The sequence below is a fragment of the Mytilus edulis genome, chromosome 4 (genome assembly GCF_963676685.1).
Source record: "Mytilus edulis chromosome 4, xbMytEdul2.2, whole genome shotgun sequence".
In the NCBI taxonomy this organism is placed as follows: Eukaryota; Metazoa; Mollusca; class Bivalvia; order Mytilida; family Mytilidae; genus Mytilus; species Mytilus edulis.
This window is the reverse complement of record NC_092347.1, coordinates 6321339-6336967: the sequence shown is the minus strand read 5'-3', so window position 1 is coordinate 6336967 and position 15629 is coordinate 6321339. Positions and strand designations below refer to the sequence as shown.

The 15629-nt window shown below is 38.0% G+C and overlaps 1 protein-coding gene across 1 annotated transcript in view; it reads right to left on the bottom strand.

Moving 5' to 3' along the window:
• Positions 1-15629, bottom strand: part of LOC139518821 (uncharacterized) — a 33678-nt gene that overhangs the window by 17751 nt on the left and 298 nt on the right. The window contains exons 2-5 of the mRNA XM_071310416.1: positions 12621-12839; positions 2899-3056; positions 1129-2343; positions 726-765 (exon numbers count right to left, since the gene is read on the bottom strand). Coding sequence (XP_071166517.1) covers positions 726-765; positions 1129-2343; positions 2899-3056; positions 12621-12817 — 1610 coding nt within the window. The 5' untranslated portion in view covers positions 12818-12839. The remainder of the gene's footprint in view (positions 1-725; positions 766-1128; positions 2344-2898; positions 3057-12620; positions 12840-15629) is intronic.

Genomic DNA, 15629 nt, shown 5'->3' with positions numbered 1-15629 from the left:
AAAATATATCACATGAATGAAATAGTGAAGATATTTCAACATTGTTTAAACCTATACCAAGCATGATAGTATATTATTTCACTTGTCAAGTTTTTGAAATTCAAATTAGGGCAAAGAAATGACCAAGGAGTGTTGAACAAATGAAGTTACTAAACATATCTCAATGCAAATTATATTTACACACTTGCAGGTATGATCTTAAAATCTTTATATATATGTTTTTTTTTCTAAATGTGTAAGAAATTTAAATATATATGTAAACTTTGAATACCACTGCTACTGTGTATGTAAAAAAATCAGTGACTAGCTTTTCATATCAAAACTGGTAAGCATGATTTATAACAGTTGGCTAGATTTATAGATTATTGTTGATCATCTCAACTAGATTGATTTTCTCGCTTGAGCTGGGACGGCGAAAGCAAGAAAGGCAATTGAGTTGAGATGAACTATGATAATCTGTTTATCGCTATTTTACCTAGGACAACGTTGTCAATTTCATGTCAATTTCGTTAGCAACGCCATGTGACTCCTTAGTTTCTAGAGATATTTTTCCATCTCAAGCGAGTAGCATGATATGAAAAATTATCACAAAAAATGATTAAAGGAAAAAAATGCAGAAAATAGCGAAAATAGATAGTATTACTGTTACTCCTAAATGTACAAAACACATTTCAACTTGAAATCTTAATATTCAAATATACCAATTACTCATATAAATAAATTACCTGCTGTTTTCTTTCTTCATTTGAAAAGATAATGTTTTATCTGTAAAAAAATGTTATAGTGATTACTTTAGTAGTTAAAAAGTCTTTAAAAATAAACATGTAAGATGAATCATTTAATCTTTTAACATGAAAAGAATTTTTACATAATTGCATCCAAAGGACTTGGTATTTCAGAAATCATGGTACAACTTAAAATTATACAAGTCTTAACTAACTTTTCTGGCATCTGGTCAGTTCAACTTTACTTGAAAATTTAACATAAAAAGATTTCATAGATGCTATATGCTATATTATGCTTTCACCTGAATTCACTTTCTCTTTAAAAAAAATTTGGTTAACTTAATTATTTTGCTTCTTAATGATAAAATCATCAATATCTCTATAAATTTGCTTATTTGACTACCTGGTGAGTCTGCTTCTGTTGGAACTGATGGGTCATATTCATCTGCAGATTCTCTTTTAATTTTTATAGGATTTCCATAATCATCAAATAATGTCCCTGATTTCTGGTCTATGGGATTCCCATAATCATCAAATAATTGTTCCGAATCGTTATTTATTAAATTTCCATATTCATCATATTCAAATTTTTCTTGGCTGCCATTTTTTATATGAGCTCCATGATGTTTTCCTTTATGTTTTTCCAAAGTAGGTGATGTAGGTTCTGATGGGTCATACTCCTCAGGATCCTCATGACGTTGTGGTGGAGGACGAGGTGGTGCACTCTGTAAACTGACCATTGGTGGTGGTCCTGGTTGTGGAGGAGCTGCAGAGAACATAGGATGAGGAAGTCCAGGATGATGTGGTCCTGGCTGAAAAGGCTCAGTTCCTGGGGGGAATTGTGGATGTTGCTGACCTGGAAACATAGATGGAGGAGGTGGTCTAGGTGGCATTGCACCCTGATGTTGAAGCCCACCAGGTATTACAGGCATATGTGGTCTTGGTGGTCCCTGTGGAATAATCTGAGGTGGCCTTGGTGGCATCCCTTGTGGCAACAAATGTGGTGGCATTTGTCCATGAGGCTGAGGTGACATCTGATCAGGAGACTGTAGTTGCATTGTGACAGTACCAGGAGGTTGATGTGGCATCTGAACCAGTGGTTGTGGAGGAGGAAGTCTATGACCAGGAGGCAATATCTGTTGAGCCATCAGTGGCATTGGCTGTGAGTTAGGTTGCTGTTGTAGAAAAGGTCTAGGAGGATGTAACTGCTGTAGTATTGGTTGTTGAGGCTCTGAAATATTTGGGCTACTGACTGGTGGCTCTAAGTTTTGTTGCATTAAGGGTCTTGGTGGCATTGGCATCCTAGGTCTTGGACCTGGAGGGCCAGCATTATGTGTCATTAAGACTGGTGGCTGATTTGGTGCTTGTCCTGGAGGTGGTCTTGCAGGAGGTGGAGGCCTTCCATGTGGGAGGGGTCGCAGCTGACGTGGTTGTTCCAGTGGTACTTGTGGTCTAGGAGCTGGGTTCTGTGGGGGATAGTTTTCACCAAATGCTGTTTGTTGATTAGCTGTTAAAGGATTCACTTGTAGCTGATGTTTTTGTTCTGTTTCTTGGTCTTTTTGGTTTTCTATATTGTCTTTCTTTTCTTCTTTTACAGTTGCAGCTGTTATTCTACTTGCTGACAAAACAGAAGAGTGCAGAAAATTTAGTTGTGCATTAATTGCATCAATCATTAATAAATTAAATCATAAAAACATCTTTGTTTTTATCAATAGGAAAATAAGGATGAAAGAAGCAGAATATGATGACGTATACAATTCTTTCCTCTTCAGAGACATATTTCATGTAGCATTTTTAAACTTTAGATACAATATACCTGACATTTGTCTATGTAAAGACATAACTTGGCAGACCCTATATAATAATGTTTGGTTAATTTTTCTGAAGAACAATATGTAGCTAGGTTGCAGTAATCAGAACACAAAATATTTACCATTCTAACATAAACATGATAAAGAAAGGAAAGTTCATATATAGCATGTAATTACTATGTGGTATAGACTTTGCTCATTGTTAAAAGCTGTATAGAGACTTATAGTTGTTAATCTCTGTGTCATTTTGGTCTCTAGTGGAGAGTTGTCTCATTGGCAATTATACCACATCTTATTTTTATATTTTTAAGACTTCGAAATCAAATAATTTCTTTTTTGATATTTAACATGTAATTACAAACCTGATGCCAGACCTTGCATTTGTCTAAATCTTTCCATAAAGTTTCCATCATTCACGAAAAATGGAGTAGCAGAAGCCTTTTGGGGTTCCTTCTTTACTTCGGGGAGGTGAATTCCAAATTTTGACTTCTTTGCTGGAAACCCAGGCCTTTTTCCAGTACTACAAAATGAATACTTTTTAACTTCTCAGTTTATTAATCAGTGATGCAAGAATTATCAAAATGAGTTGGAACAGTAAAAGGCTAAATCAATTATTTAGTTGAAAAGCAATTGGAAATCAAAAAGTTATAAAAAGGCACAATTAATGACTAGATAATTTTATGAAAAATAAAATTAAACAAAAAAAAGTCAAAAACATTCAAGTTCCATTTTAGTTTTCATTTCTGTTGATGAGTGAACACCATATTCATTTGGCTGTAAATGTAACTTGCACTTTCTTTGTTTTTGATCTTATTGTTCTTAAGAGAAAATACAAAACTGGCAGAGTGGTTGAAACAAACAAGACACAAACTAAACGACCAATTGCCTGTCGGGGTATAAACCAAATCAGCTATCACATATAATGAAAGAAACATATTTAAGATGACAGTGTTCTAGCTACAAAGTTTGAATAGGGCGCAGCTCCCACCCTTTTTTTTATTGACGCCCATGCCTTTTTTCTGAAGTTCATCAGGCGCCCTGTCGTTTTCATTGTGGAATATCAGCAATTGCTGCCTTTGAAATACCGGTAAATTCGTAATTCTTCCATGAACAAGTAGTTGAACAACTTCAGCTACTTGTGCAAACTGTCAAATTAAGTGACCTATTAAGTGTATGGCTTCATCTGTCAGCTTTTGTGTCAAACACATTGTTAATTAACACTTATAACCTTAGCTTTAGGTCATAAATAATTTGTGTAAAAAAAATGTGTTACTTCCTCTACTTATCACCTTTTTACAATATATTCCTTAAATTTATGTTTCTTTTTGTAAAAAGGTTAAAATGTGTTACTTCCTCTACTTATCACCTTTTCACAATATATTCCTTAAATTTATGTTTCTTTTTGTAAAAAGGTTAAATATATAATAAATTAAATGCAAATGCATATAAAAATATTCATTTAAATTATTTTCACTTTAATACGCTTCAAAAAGAAATATTTTGAAAATAATATTCTGCATCTTCACTTCCATTAATTGATCTATCATGTGCAATTAAGAATAAATAATTCCTGATATTAATTACTGCCGACCGTGCAAGGGCTGTATAGCCAGTCAAGGTCGTTAAAAACTTCCATTTGTTGTATTAATTACTCACCTGGTATTAATGATATGGTAATTGAAACTGAATAAAGATAAAAAAAAAAAAAAAAAAAAGATAAAAAAAAAAGTAGTTTTACAATACAGTGTATAAGCATGATAAGGAAAGGGTCATGACCATAGATTTATGAAGTCAACCATCAAATTTTGTGTCAGTCATAATTTTACTCCATTTCAACTAAAACTTGATATGACAGTAATGCGTAATTAAAGTTACCGTCTAATTAATTACGAGGCTTAAATAATTGCTTTTTTTCAGTGATATTAATTAACGTGTAAAATTGCCCTTTTTCTGACTCACACTCTGCCCTTTTCAAATCCTAGCTAGAACACTGATAGGAGAACATATTTGGTTGATATAATTCCACTATATCAATGCCTAAATAATAAATCCAATATCTTGAAGATGAAAATAACCTATGCATCAAGAAGCTTAGTGGTGAAAAATCCTTTTATACATTTGCTTGAGGGGTGTATTAGAATTATTGCAGTTGAAAAAACTATTTCACTCATTTACATAAAAAATGGTGGGTAACACAATGGGTTAAAAACCCAATGGGTTAGTTCTCAGATCTCGAGCTCTGAGTATAACATGCATAACATAATATGTTGGTCTCAGATGGACATCAGAAAATTATTTTGACATCAAACATGTATTTACATATAACTTACACTGGAGGTGGCAAAGGAGTTGTAGAAGTAGGTGTTAACATATAACATTAACTGACACTGGAGGTGTAAAAGTAGGTATTAACATATACATGTAACTTACACAGGAGGTGTTAAAGGATGTATTAACATATAACTTACACGGGAGGTGTAGAAGTAGGGCTAACATATAATATAACTTACACGGGAGGTGTAGAAGTAGGGCTAACATTTAACTTACACTGGCGGTGTAGAAGTAGGGCTAACATATAACTTACACTGGCGGTGTAGAAGTAGGGCTAACATATAACTTACACTGGTGGTGTAGAAGTAGGGCTAACATATAACTTACACAGGAGGTGTAGAAGTAGGGCTAACATATAACTTACACGGGAGGTGTAGAAGTAGGGCTAACATATAACTTACACTGGTGGTGTAGAAGTAGGGCTAACATATAACTTACACGGGAGGTGTAGAAGTAGGGCTAACATATAACTTACACAGGAGGTGTAGAAGTAGGACTAACATATAACTTACACTGGTGGTGTAGAAGTAGGACTAACATATAACTTACACTGGCGGTGTAGAAGTAGGGCTAACATATAACTTACACTGGCGGTGTAGAAGTAGGGCTAACATATAACTTACACTGGCGGTGTAGAAGTAGGGCTAACATATAACTTACACTGGCGGTGTAGAAGTAGGGCTAACATATAATTTACACAGGAGGTGTAGAAGTAGGACTAACATATAACTTACACTGGCGGTGTAGAAGTAGGGCTAATATATAACTTACACAGGAGGTGTAGAAGTAGGGCTAACATATAACTTACACAGGTGGTGTAGAAGAAGGGCTAACATATAACTTACACTGGTGGTGTAGAAGTAGGGCTAACATATAACTTACACTGGCGGTGTAGAAGTAGGGCTAACATATAACTTACACAGGAGGTGTAGAAGTAGGGCTAACATATAACTTACACTGGCGGTGTAGAAGTAGGGCTAACATATAACTTACACAGGAGGTGTAGAAGTAGGGCTAACATATAACTTACACAGGTGGTGTAGAAGAAGGGCTAACATATAACTTACACTGGCGGTGTAGAAGTAGGGCTAACATATAACTTACACAGGAGGTGTAGAAGTAGGACTAACATATAACTTACACTGGCGGTGTAGAAGTAGGGCTAACATATAACTTACACAGGTGGTGTAGAAGAAGGGCTAACATATAACTTACACTGGAGGTGTAGAAGTAGGGCTAACATATAACTTACACAGGAGGTGTAGAAGTAGGGCTAACATATAACTTACACTGGCAGTGTAGAAGTAGGACTAACATATAACTTACACTGGCGGTGTAGAAGTAGGGCTAACATATAACTTACACTGGTGGTGTAGAAGTAGGACTAACATATAACTTACACTGGTGGTGTAGAAGTAGGACTAACATATAACTTACACTGGTGGTGTAGAAGTAGGGCTAACATATAACTTACACTGGCGGTGTAGAAGTAGGGCTAACATATAACTTACACTGGTGGTGTAGAAGAAGGGCTAACATATAACTTACACTGGCGGTGTAGAAGTAGGACTAACATATAACTTACACAGGAGGTGTAGAAGTAGGGCTAACATATAACTTACACTGGCGGTGTAGAAGTAGGGCTAACATATAACTTACACTGGTGGTGTAGAAGTAGGGCTAACATATAACTTACACAGGTGGTGTAGAAGTAGGGCTAACATATAACTTACACTGGTGGTGTAGAAGTAGGGCTAACATATAACTTACACAGGCGGTGTAGAAGTAGGGCTAACATATAACTTACACTGGCGGTGTAGAAGAAGGGCTAACATATAACTTACACGGGAGGTGTAGAAGTAGGGCTAACATATAACTTACACGGGAGGTGTAGAAGTAGGGCTAACATATAACTTACACTGGCGGTGTAGAAGTAGGGCTAACATATAACTTACACTGGCGGTGTAGAAGAAGGGCTAACATATAACTTACACTGGTGGTGTAGAAGTAGGACTAACATATAACTTACACTGGTGGTGTAGAAGTAGGGCTAACATATAACTTACACTGGTGGTGTAGAAGTAGGGTTAACATATAACTTACACTGGCGGTGTAGAAGTAGGACTAACATATAACTTACACTGGTGGTGTAGAAGTAGGACTAACATATAACTTACACTGGCGGTGTAGAAGTAGGGCTAACATATAACTTACACTGGTGGTGTAGAAGTAGGGCTAACATATAACTTACACGGAAGGTGTAGAAGTAGGGCTAACATATAACTTACACTGGTGGTGTAGAAGTAGGACTAACATATAACTTACACTGGTGGTGTAGAAGTAGGACTAACATATAACTTACACTGGTGGTGTAGAAGTAGGGCTAACATATAACTTACACTGGTGGTGTAGAAGTAGGACTAACATATAACTTACACGGGAGGTGTAGAAGTAGGGCTAACATATAACTTACACTGGCGGTGTAGAAGTAGGACTAACATATAACTTACACTGGCGGTGTAGAAGTAGGACTAACATATAACTTACACTGGCGGTGTAGAAGTAGGACTAACATATAACTTACACTGGTGGTGTAGAAGTAGGACTAACATATAACTTACACTGGCGGTGTAGAAGTAGGGCTAACATATAACTTACACTGGCGGTGTAGAAGTAGGACTAACATATAACTTACACGGGAGGTGTAGAAGTAGGGCTAACATATAACTTACACTGGCGGTGTAGAAGTAGGGCTAACATATAACTTACACTGGCGGTGTAGAAGTAGGGCTAACATATAACTTACACAGGTGGTGTAGAAGTAGGGCTAACATTTAACTTACACTGGCGGTGTAGAAGTAGGGCTAACATATAACTTACACTGGCGGTGTAGAAGTAGGGCTAACATATAACTTACACTGGCGGTGTAGAAGTAGGACTAACATATAACTTACACGGGAGGTGTAGAAGTAGGGCTAACATATAACTTACACTGGCGGTGTAGAAGTAGGGCTAACATATAACTTACACTGGCGGTGTAGAAGTAGGACTAACATATAACTTACACGGGAGGTGTAGAAGTAGGGCTAACATATAACTTACACTGGTGGTGTAGAAGTAGGGCTAACATATAACTTACACTGGCGGTGTAGAAGTAGGGCTAACATATAACTTACACAGGTGGTGTAGAAGAAGGGCTAACATATAATATAACTTACACGGGAGGTGTAGAAGTAGGGCTAACATATAACTTACACAGGAGGTGTAGAAGTAGGGCTAACATATAACTTACACAGGTGGTGTAGAAGTAGGACTAACATATAACTTACACTGGCGGTGTAGAAGTAGGACTAACATATAACTTACACTGGTGGTGTAGAAGTAGGGCTAACATATAACTTACACGGGAGGTGTAGAAGTAGGGCTAACATATAACTTACACTGGCGGTGTAGAAGTAGGGCTAACATATAACTTACACTGGTGGTGTAGAAGTAGGGCTAACATATAACTTACACTGGCGGTGTAGAAGTAGGGCTAACATATAACTTACACTGGTGGTGTAGAAGAAGGGCTAACATATAACTTACACTGGCGGTGTAGAAGTAGGGCTAACATATAACTTACACTGGTGGTGTAGAAGTAGGGGTGTAGAAGTAGGGCTAACATATAACTTACACTGGTGGTGTAGAAGTAGGGCTAACATATAACTTACACAGGAGGTGTAGAAGTAGGGCTAACATATAACTTACACTGGCGGTGTAGAAGTAGGGCTAACATATAACTTACACTGGTGGTGTAGAAGTAGGGGTGTAGAAGTAGGGCTAACATATAACTTACACTGGTGGTGTAGAAGTAGGGCTAACATATAACTTACACTGGAGGTGTAGAAGTAGGACTAACATATAACTTACACTGGCGGTGTAGAAGTAGGGCTAACATATAACTTACACAGGAGGTGTAGAAGTAGGGCTAACATATAACTTACACAAGTGGTGTAGAAGAAGGGCTAACATATAACTTACACTGGTGGTGTAGAAGTAGGGCTAACATATAACTTACACGGGAGGTGTAGAAGTAGGGCTAACATATAACTTACACTGGCGGTGTAGAAGTAGGGCTAACATATAACTTACACAGGTGGTGTAGAAGTAGGGCTAACATATAACTTACACTGGCGGTGTAGAAGTAGGACTAACATATAACTTACACAGGAGGTGTAGAAGTAGGGCTAACATATAACTTACACTGGTGGTGTAGAAGTAGGGCTAACATATAACTTACACAGGTGGTGTAGAAGTAGGGCTAACATATAACTTACACAGGTGGTGTAGAAGTAGGACTAACATATAACTTACACAGGTGGTGTAGAAGTAGGGCTAACATATAACTTACACTGGCGTTGTAGAAGTAGGGCTAACATATAACTTACACAGGCGGTGTAGAAGAAGGGCTAACATATAACTTACACTGGTGGTGTAGAAGTAGGGCTAACATATAACTTACACTGGCGGTGTAGAAGTAGGGCTAACATATAACTTACACGGGAGGTGTAGAAGTAGGGCTAACATATAACTTACACTGGTGGTGTAGAAGTAGGGCTAACATTTAACTTACACTGGCGGTGTAGAAGTAGGGCTAACATATAACTTACACGGGAGGTGTAGAAGTAGGGCTAACATATAACTTACACTGGTGGTGTAGAAGTAGGGCTAACATATAACTTACACTGGCGGTGTAGAAGTAGGGCTAACATATAACTTACACTGGCGGTGTAGAAGTAGGGCTAACATATAACTTACACTGGCGGTGTAGAAGTAGGGCTAACATATAACTTACACTGGCGGTGTAGAAGTAGGGCTAACATATAACTTACACTGGCGGTGTAGAAGTAGGGCTAACATATAACTTACACTGGCGGTGTAGAAGTAGGGCTAACATATAACTTACACAGGAGGTGTAGAAGTAGGGCTAACATATAACTTACACGGGAGGTGTAGAAGTAGGGCTAACATATAACTTACACTGGTGGTGTAGAAGTAGGGCTAACATATAACTTACACGGGAGGTGTAGAAGTAGGGCTAACATATAACTTACACAGGAGGTGTAGAAGTAGGGCTAACATATAACTTACACTGGCGGTGTAGAAGTAGGACTAACATATAACTTACACTGGTGGTGTAGAAGTAGGGCTAACATATAACTTACACTGGTGGTGTAGAAGTAGGGCTAACATATAACTTACACTGGCGGTGTAGAAGTAGGGCTAACATATAACTTACACTGGTGGTGTAGAAGTAGGGCTAACATATAACTTACACAGGAGGTGTAGAAGTAGGGCTAACATATAACTTACACTGGCGGTGTAGAAGTAGGGCTAACATATAACTTACACGGGAGGTGTAGAAGTAGGGCTAACATATAACTTACACTGGTGGTGTAGAAGTAGGGCTAACATATAACTTACACAGGAGGTGTAGAAGTAGGGCTAACATTTAACTTACACTGGCGGTGTAGAAGAAGGGCTAACATATAACTTACACTGGTGGTGTAGAAGTAGGGCTAACATATAACTTACACTGGTGGTGTAGAAGTAGGGCTAACATTTAACTTACACGGGAGGTGTAGAAGTAGGGCTAACATATAACTTACACAGGAGGTGTAGAAGTAGGGCTAACATTTAACTTACACTGGCGGTGTAGAAGTAGGGCTAACATATAACTTACACGGGAGGTGTAGAAGTAGGGCTAACATATAACTTACACTGGTGGTGTAGAAGTAGGGCTAACATATAACTTACACTGGCGGTGTAGAAGTAGGGCTAACATATAACTTACACTGGCGGTGTAGAAGTAGGGCTAACATATAACTTACACTGGTGGTGTAGAAGTAGGGCTAACATATAACTTACACGGGAGGTGTAGAAGTAGGGCTAACATTTAACTTACACTGGCGGTGTAGAAGTAGGGCTAACATATAACTTACACTGGTGGTGTAGAAGTAGGGCTAACATATAACTTACACTGGCGGTGTAGAAGTAGGGCTAACATATAACTTACACTGGTGGTGTAGAAGTAGGGCTAACATTTAACTTACACTGGTGGTGTAGAAGTAGGGCTAACATATAACTTACACTGGCGGTGTAGAAGTAGGGCTAACATATAACTTACACTGGTGGTGTAGAAGTAGGGCTAACATATAACTTACACTGGCGGTGTAGAAGTAGGGCTAACATATAACTTACACTGGTGGTGTAGAAGTAGGGCTAACATTTAACTTACACTGGTGGTGTAGAAGTAGGGCTAACATATAACTTACACTGGCGGTGTAGAAGTAGGGCTAACATATAACTTACACTGGTGGTGTAGAAGTAGGGCTAACATTTAACTTACACTGGCGGTGTAGAAGTAGGGCTAACATATAACTTACACTGGTGGTGTAGAAGTAGGGCTAACATATAACTTACACTGGCGGTGTAGAAGTAGGACTAACATATAACTTACACTGGCGGTGTAGAAGTAGGGCTAACATTTAACTTACACTGGCGGTGTAGAAGTAGGGCTAACATATAACTTACACTGGTGGTGTAGAAGTAGGGCTAACATATAACTTACACTGGCGGTGTAGAAGTAGGACTAACATATAACTTACACTGGCGGTGTAGAAGTAGGGCTAACATATAACTTACACTGGCGGTGTAGAAGTAGGGCTAACATATAACTTACACTGGTGGTGTAGAAGTAGGGCTAACATATAACTTACACTGGCGGTGTAGAAGTAGGTGTTGCTGCTGAATTTTTTGTCACTGCAGCTATTTCATCTAACTTACACAGGAGGTGTTAAAGGATGTATTAACATATAACTTACACGGGAGGTGTAGAAGTAGGGCTAACATATAATATAACTTACACGGGAGGTGTAGAAGTAGGGCTAACATATAATATAACTTACACTGGCGGTGTAGAAGTAGGGCTAACATATAACTTACACTGGTGGTGTAGAAGTAGGGCTAACATATAACTTACACGGGAGGTGTAGAAGTAGGGCTAACATATAACTTACACAGGAGGTGTAGAAGTAGGGCTAACATTTAACTTACACTGGCGGTGTAGAAGTAGGGCTAACATATAACTTACACTGGCGGTGTAGAAGTAGGGCTAACATATAACTTACACTGGCGGTGTAGAAGTAGGACTAACATATAACTTACACTGGCGGTGTAGAAGTAGGGCTAACATATAACTTACACTGGCGGTGTATAAGTAGGGCTAACATATAACTTACACTGGTGGTGTAGAAGTAGGGCTAACATTTAACTTACACTGGTGGTGTAGAAGTAGGGCTAACATATGGGGTGTAGAAGTAGGGCTAACATATAACTTACACTGGCAGTGTAGAAGTAGGACTAACATATAACTTACACTGGTGGTGTAGAAGTAGGGCTAACATATAACTTACACTGGTGGTGTAGAAGTAGGGCTAACATATAACTTACACTGGCGGTGTAGAAGTAGGGCTAACATATAACTTACACTGGTGGTGTAGAAGTAGGGCTAACATATAACTTACACAGGAGGTGTAGAAGTAGGGCTAACATATAACTTACACGGAAGGTGTAGAAGTAGGGCTAACATATAACTTACACTGGTGGTGTAGAAGTAGGGCTAACATATAACTTACACGGGAGGTGTAGATGTAGGGCTAACATATAACTTACACTGGTGGTGTAGAAGTAGGGCTAACATATAACTTACACTGGTGGTGTAGAAGTAGGTGTTGCTGCTGAATTTTTTGTCACTGCAGCTATTTCATCTGCCTTCATTTTTTCAAGAATTTTTCTCTTCTTTTCTTCAATTATCTTTTCCTGTTCACTCATCTGTGTCATTTTTTCTCTATAAGTTGTGTTAGTGTAACCCAGTGTGTTTGGGGTTAGTTTTGGTTTATTTGCCATGGTGATTGAAGGTAGTCAAGTGCTGAAAAAAAAATAAAAGAAATTATCCAGATCCTTATATCTTTCATTAAATTAAAATACATTGAGATTAAGCATGATGTACATGTATCTCTGAGCAAAAGGGTTTGAAGTGATAAAGATAAGCTGTAATAACACCCTTATCACTCTTTTGATATATGTGCTGGTTTATCCAAGAATAGGCGCTGCTTGAACTTTTGAAACAATCACTTATACATTGTGGCGTAAAATTTTACAAGGACCTTTGTGATGTCCATCAATGGCAGACAAACAGTAATAAGGTGTGTTGGACTCAAACAGACTGATCTTTAGGGCAAGATGTCCTGCATTGGCACTATGTGCACCAGTGGGTGATATATTAGCCTCAGTTCTCAGCAAATCCCACCACATCTTTGCTTGAAATACCAAATAAGTAAACACAGGTTAAGCCGCATATGAAAATAAAGTACTACTGTTCATTAGCTCAACGCTCTTGCAAGACACAGCTGATTGCCACAATTCATGAACTGGCAAATGAACTATCAAATGGCCAACAAATTGACGCAATATTATTAGACTTTGCCTGTTTGCAAAAGCCTTTGATAAGGTGCCACACAAGTGACTTCTCCATAAGCTCAAATTCTACGGAGTTAGTGACTCTACTCTCAAATGGGTGGAGAGCTTCCTGAACAGTAGGAAACAACATGTCCTAGTGGAGGGAACAATGTCAGATGAAGCAAAGGTAGTTTCTGGCTAATCACAGGATACAGTAATGGGACCCCTGCTCTTTCTCGTCTTCATAAACGACCTCCCAGAATCTGTTAATTCTAGTGTGAAACTTTTTGCTGATGACTTCCTGTTGTATCGTCCTATTAGATCCACCAGCAATTCCACCAAGCTGCAAGACGACCTAGATAAGCTAGAAAATGGGAAAATGACTGGCAAATGTCATCCCATCCACAGAAATGTACCACTATCCACATTAGTAAGAAACGCCAACCCATCATATGCGATTACCATCTGCATGGCCACACCCGTGAAAGTGTCCTAGGTGGGAAATACCTTCGGTTATACATCATGTACATTAACGAGCATGTAAACCAGACCACAGCAAAAGCCACCAGATCTGTTGGATTCCTATGTAGGAACCCCAGGAGTTTTCCTCAGGAAGTTAAAAGCCAAGCCTACACAACTTTAGTGAGGCCTGTCCTCAAATATGCCAGTGCTGTATGGGATCCCTACCGTCAACAGCAAATCTAACAACTCGAAAATGTACAACGCCAAGCTGCCAGATTTGCAATGGGGGACTACTTCTCAAGTGAACCTGGTTGCGTAACCAAAATTACTCAGCAACTAGGTTGAGAACCACTGGAACACAGAAGAGTCAGGAACAGAGTTATCATGTTCTACAAAATTATAAATCATGTCGTAGAAGTACCTGTTCACCACCTGCTCATTCACCATAACACCAGAACCTGTGGTTCCAAGTCTAATAACATCAGACAGATCAGGGCCAAACTGGATTGCTTCAAATACTCATTCATTCCTTCCACCATCATATCCTGGAACAACATCATACCTGTCAACTGACCCGGATTCTGCGGGTGTGACCCGAGATTTTCACAATTCTGAGGGATCACCCGCCGGGTCATTGAAATAACCCTGAAATTCCGAAAATGACCCGATTTCACCCGTATTTCTTAGCCTTGAGATTGATTTTCATAAGTAATATTCCTTTGAAATACCGGCAAATTCGTAATTCTTCCATAAACATGCAGTTCATCTAGCTATGTAAACTGTCAAATTAAGTGACCCATTAAGTGCATGGCTTCACTTGACAGCTTTGGTGTCAAACACACTGTTGATTAACACCAATTACCTTAGCTTTAATAGGTCGTAAATAAATTGCCCTGTTGTTTTACAAAGATATTTCAACTAAGAGTTACTTCCCCTTATTTGTCACCATTCAAAACTATTCCTTATATTTACATTTTATGGGTGAAAAAGATTAAATCATAATAATATAAAATTCAAATACATATTGAAAAATAACTTTTCATTATTTTTATACCTTTATACAATTTTTTAAAAAAAGTTGAAAATTATTTTTTACATTTATACTTCCTTTAACTGTGTTACTATATTTTATCATAGTCTAATTTCCCTGTCATTTGAGAGATGAATGTTCATACATGTAATACCTCTACATGGTATGATAAAGGCTAGTAGTATTTAAAAATAAAATTTAGATGATGACAAAAAGTAAAGGACATAAGACTGTGATCCACAAGTTAATAAAAATCTTTAAAAGTGTAATGAAATAATAATAAATAAGATTTAAAATGACTTAACCAAGTGAACATGCATTGATGTTTTGGGATATACATTATAAGAAAATGTACCATAAATCCTGAAATTCAGCTTGAAAAAGTTTGTACGCATTATGACCTGAGATTTGATTCTTCAATGCAGGTCATGACCTGCATTTTCATCGTCACAGGTTGACAGGTATGCAACATACCTCCAGACATCCAAGCTTCCCCGTCTGTAAAACATTTTCGACATGCTATCCAAGACGTCAGCGTGTTGACACTACTCCACATCTAAACACAGGAGGTTGAAATCCTATCAATGAGGGTCTATAAATATGTCAACTCGACTATCACAGTAGAGCTTCTCTCGTAGAGAGAAGCAAACTACAGCACTGATTTAAACTGTACATACAGATCTCATTTTAACTGTAAATACTTTTTGCTGTTCACTCACCCTGGAGTATATACACTCAAAAATGAGTCCACTCCTTCACGGGAAGATA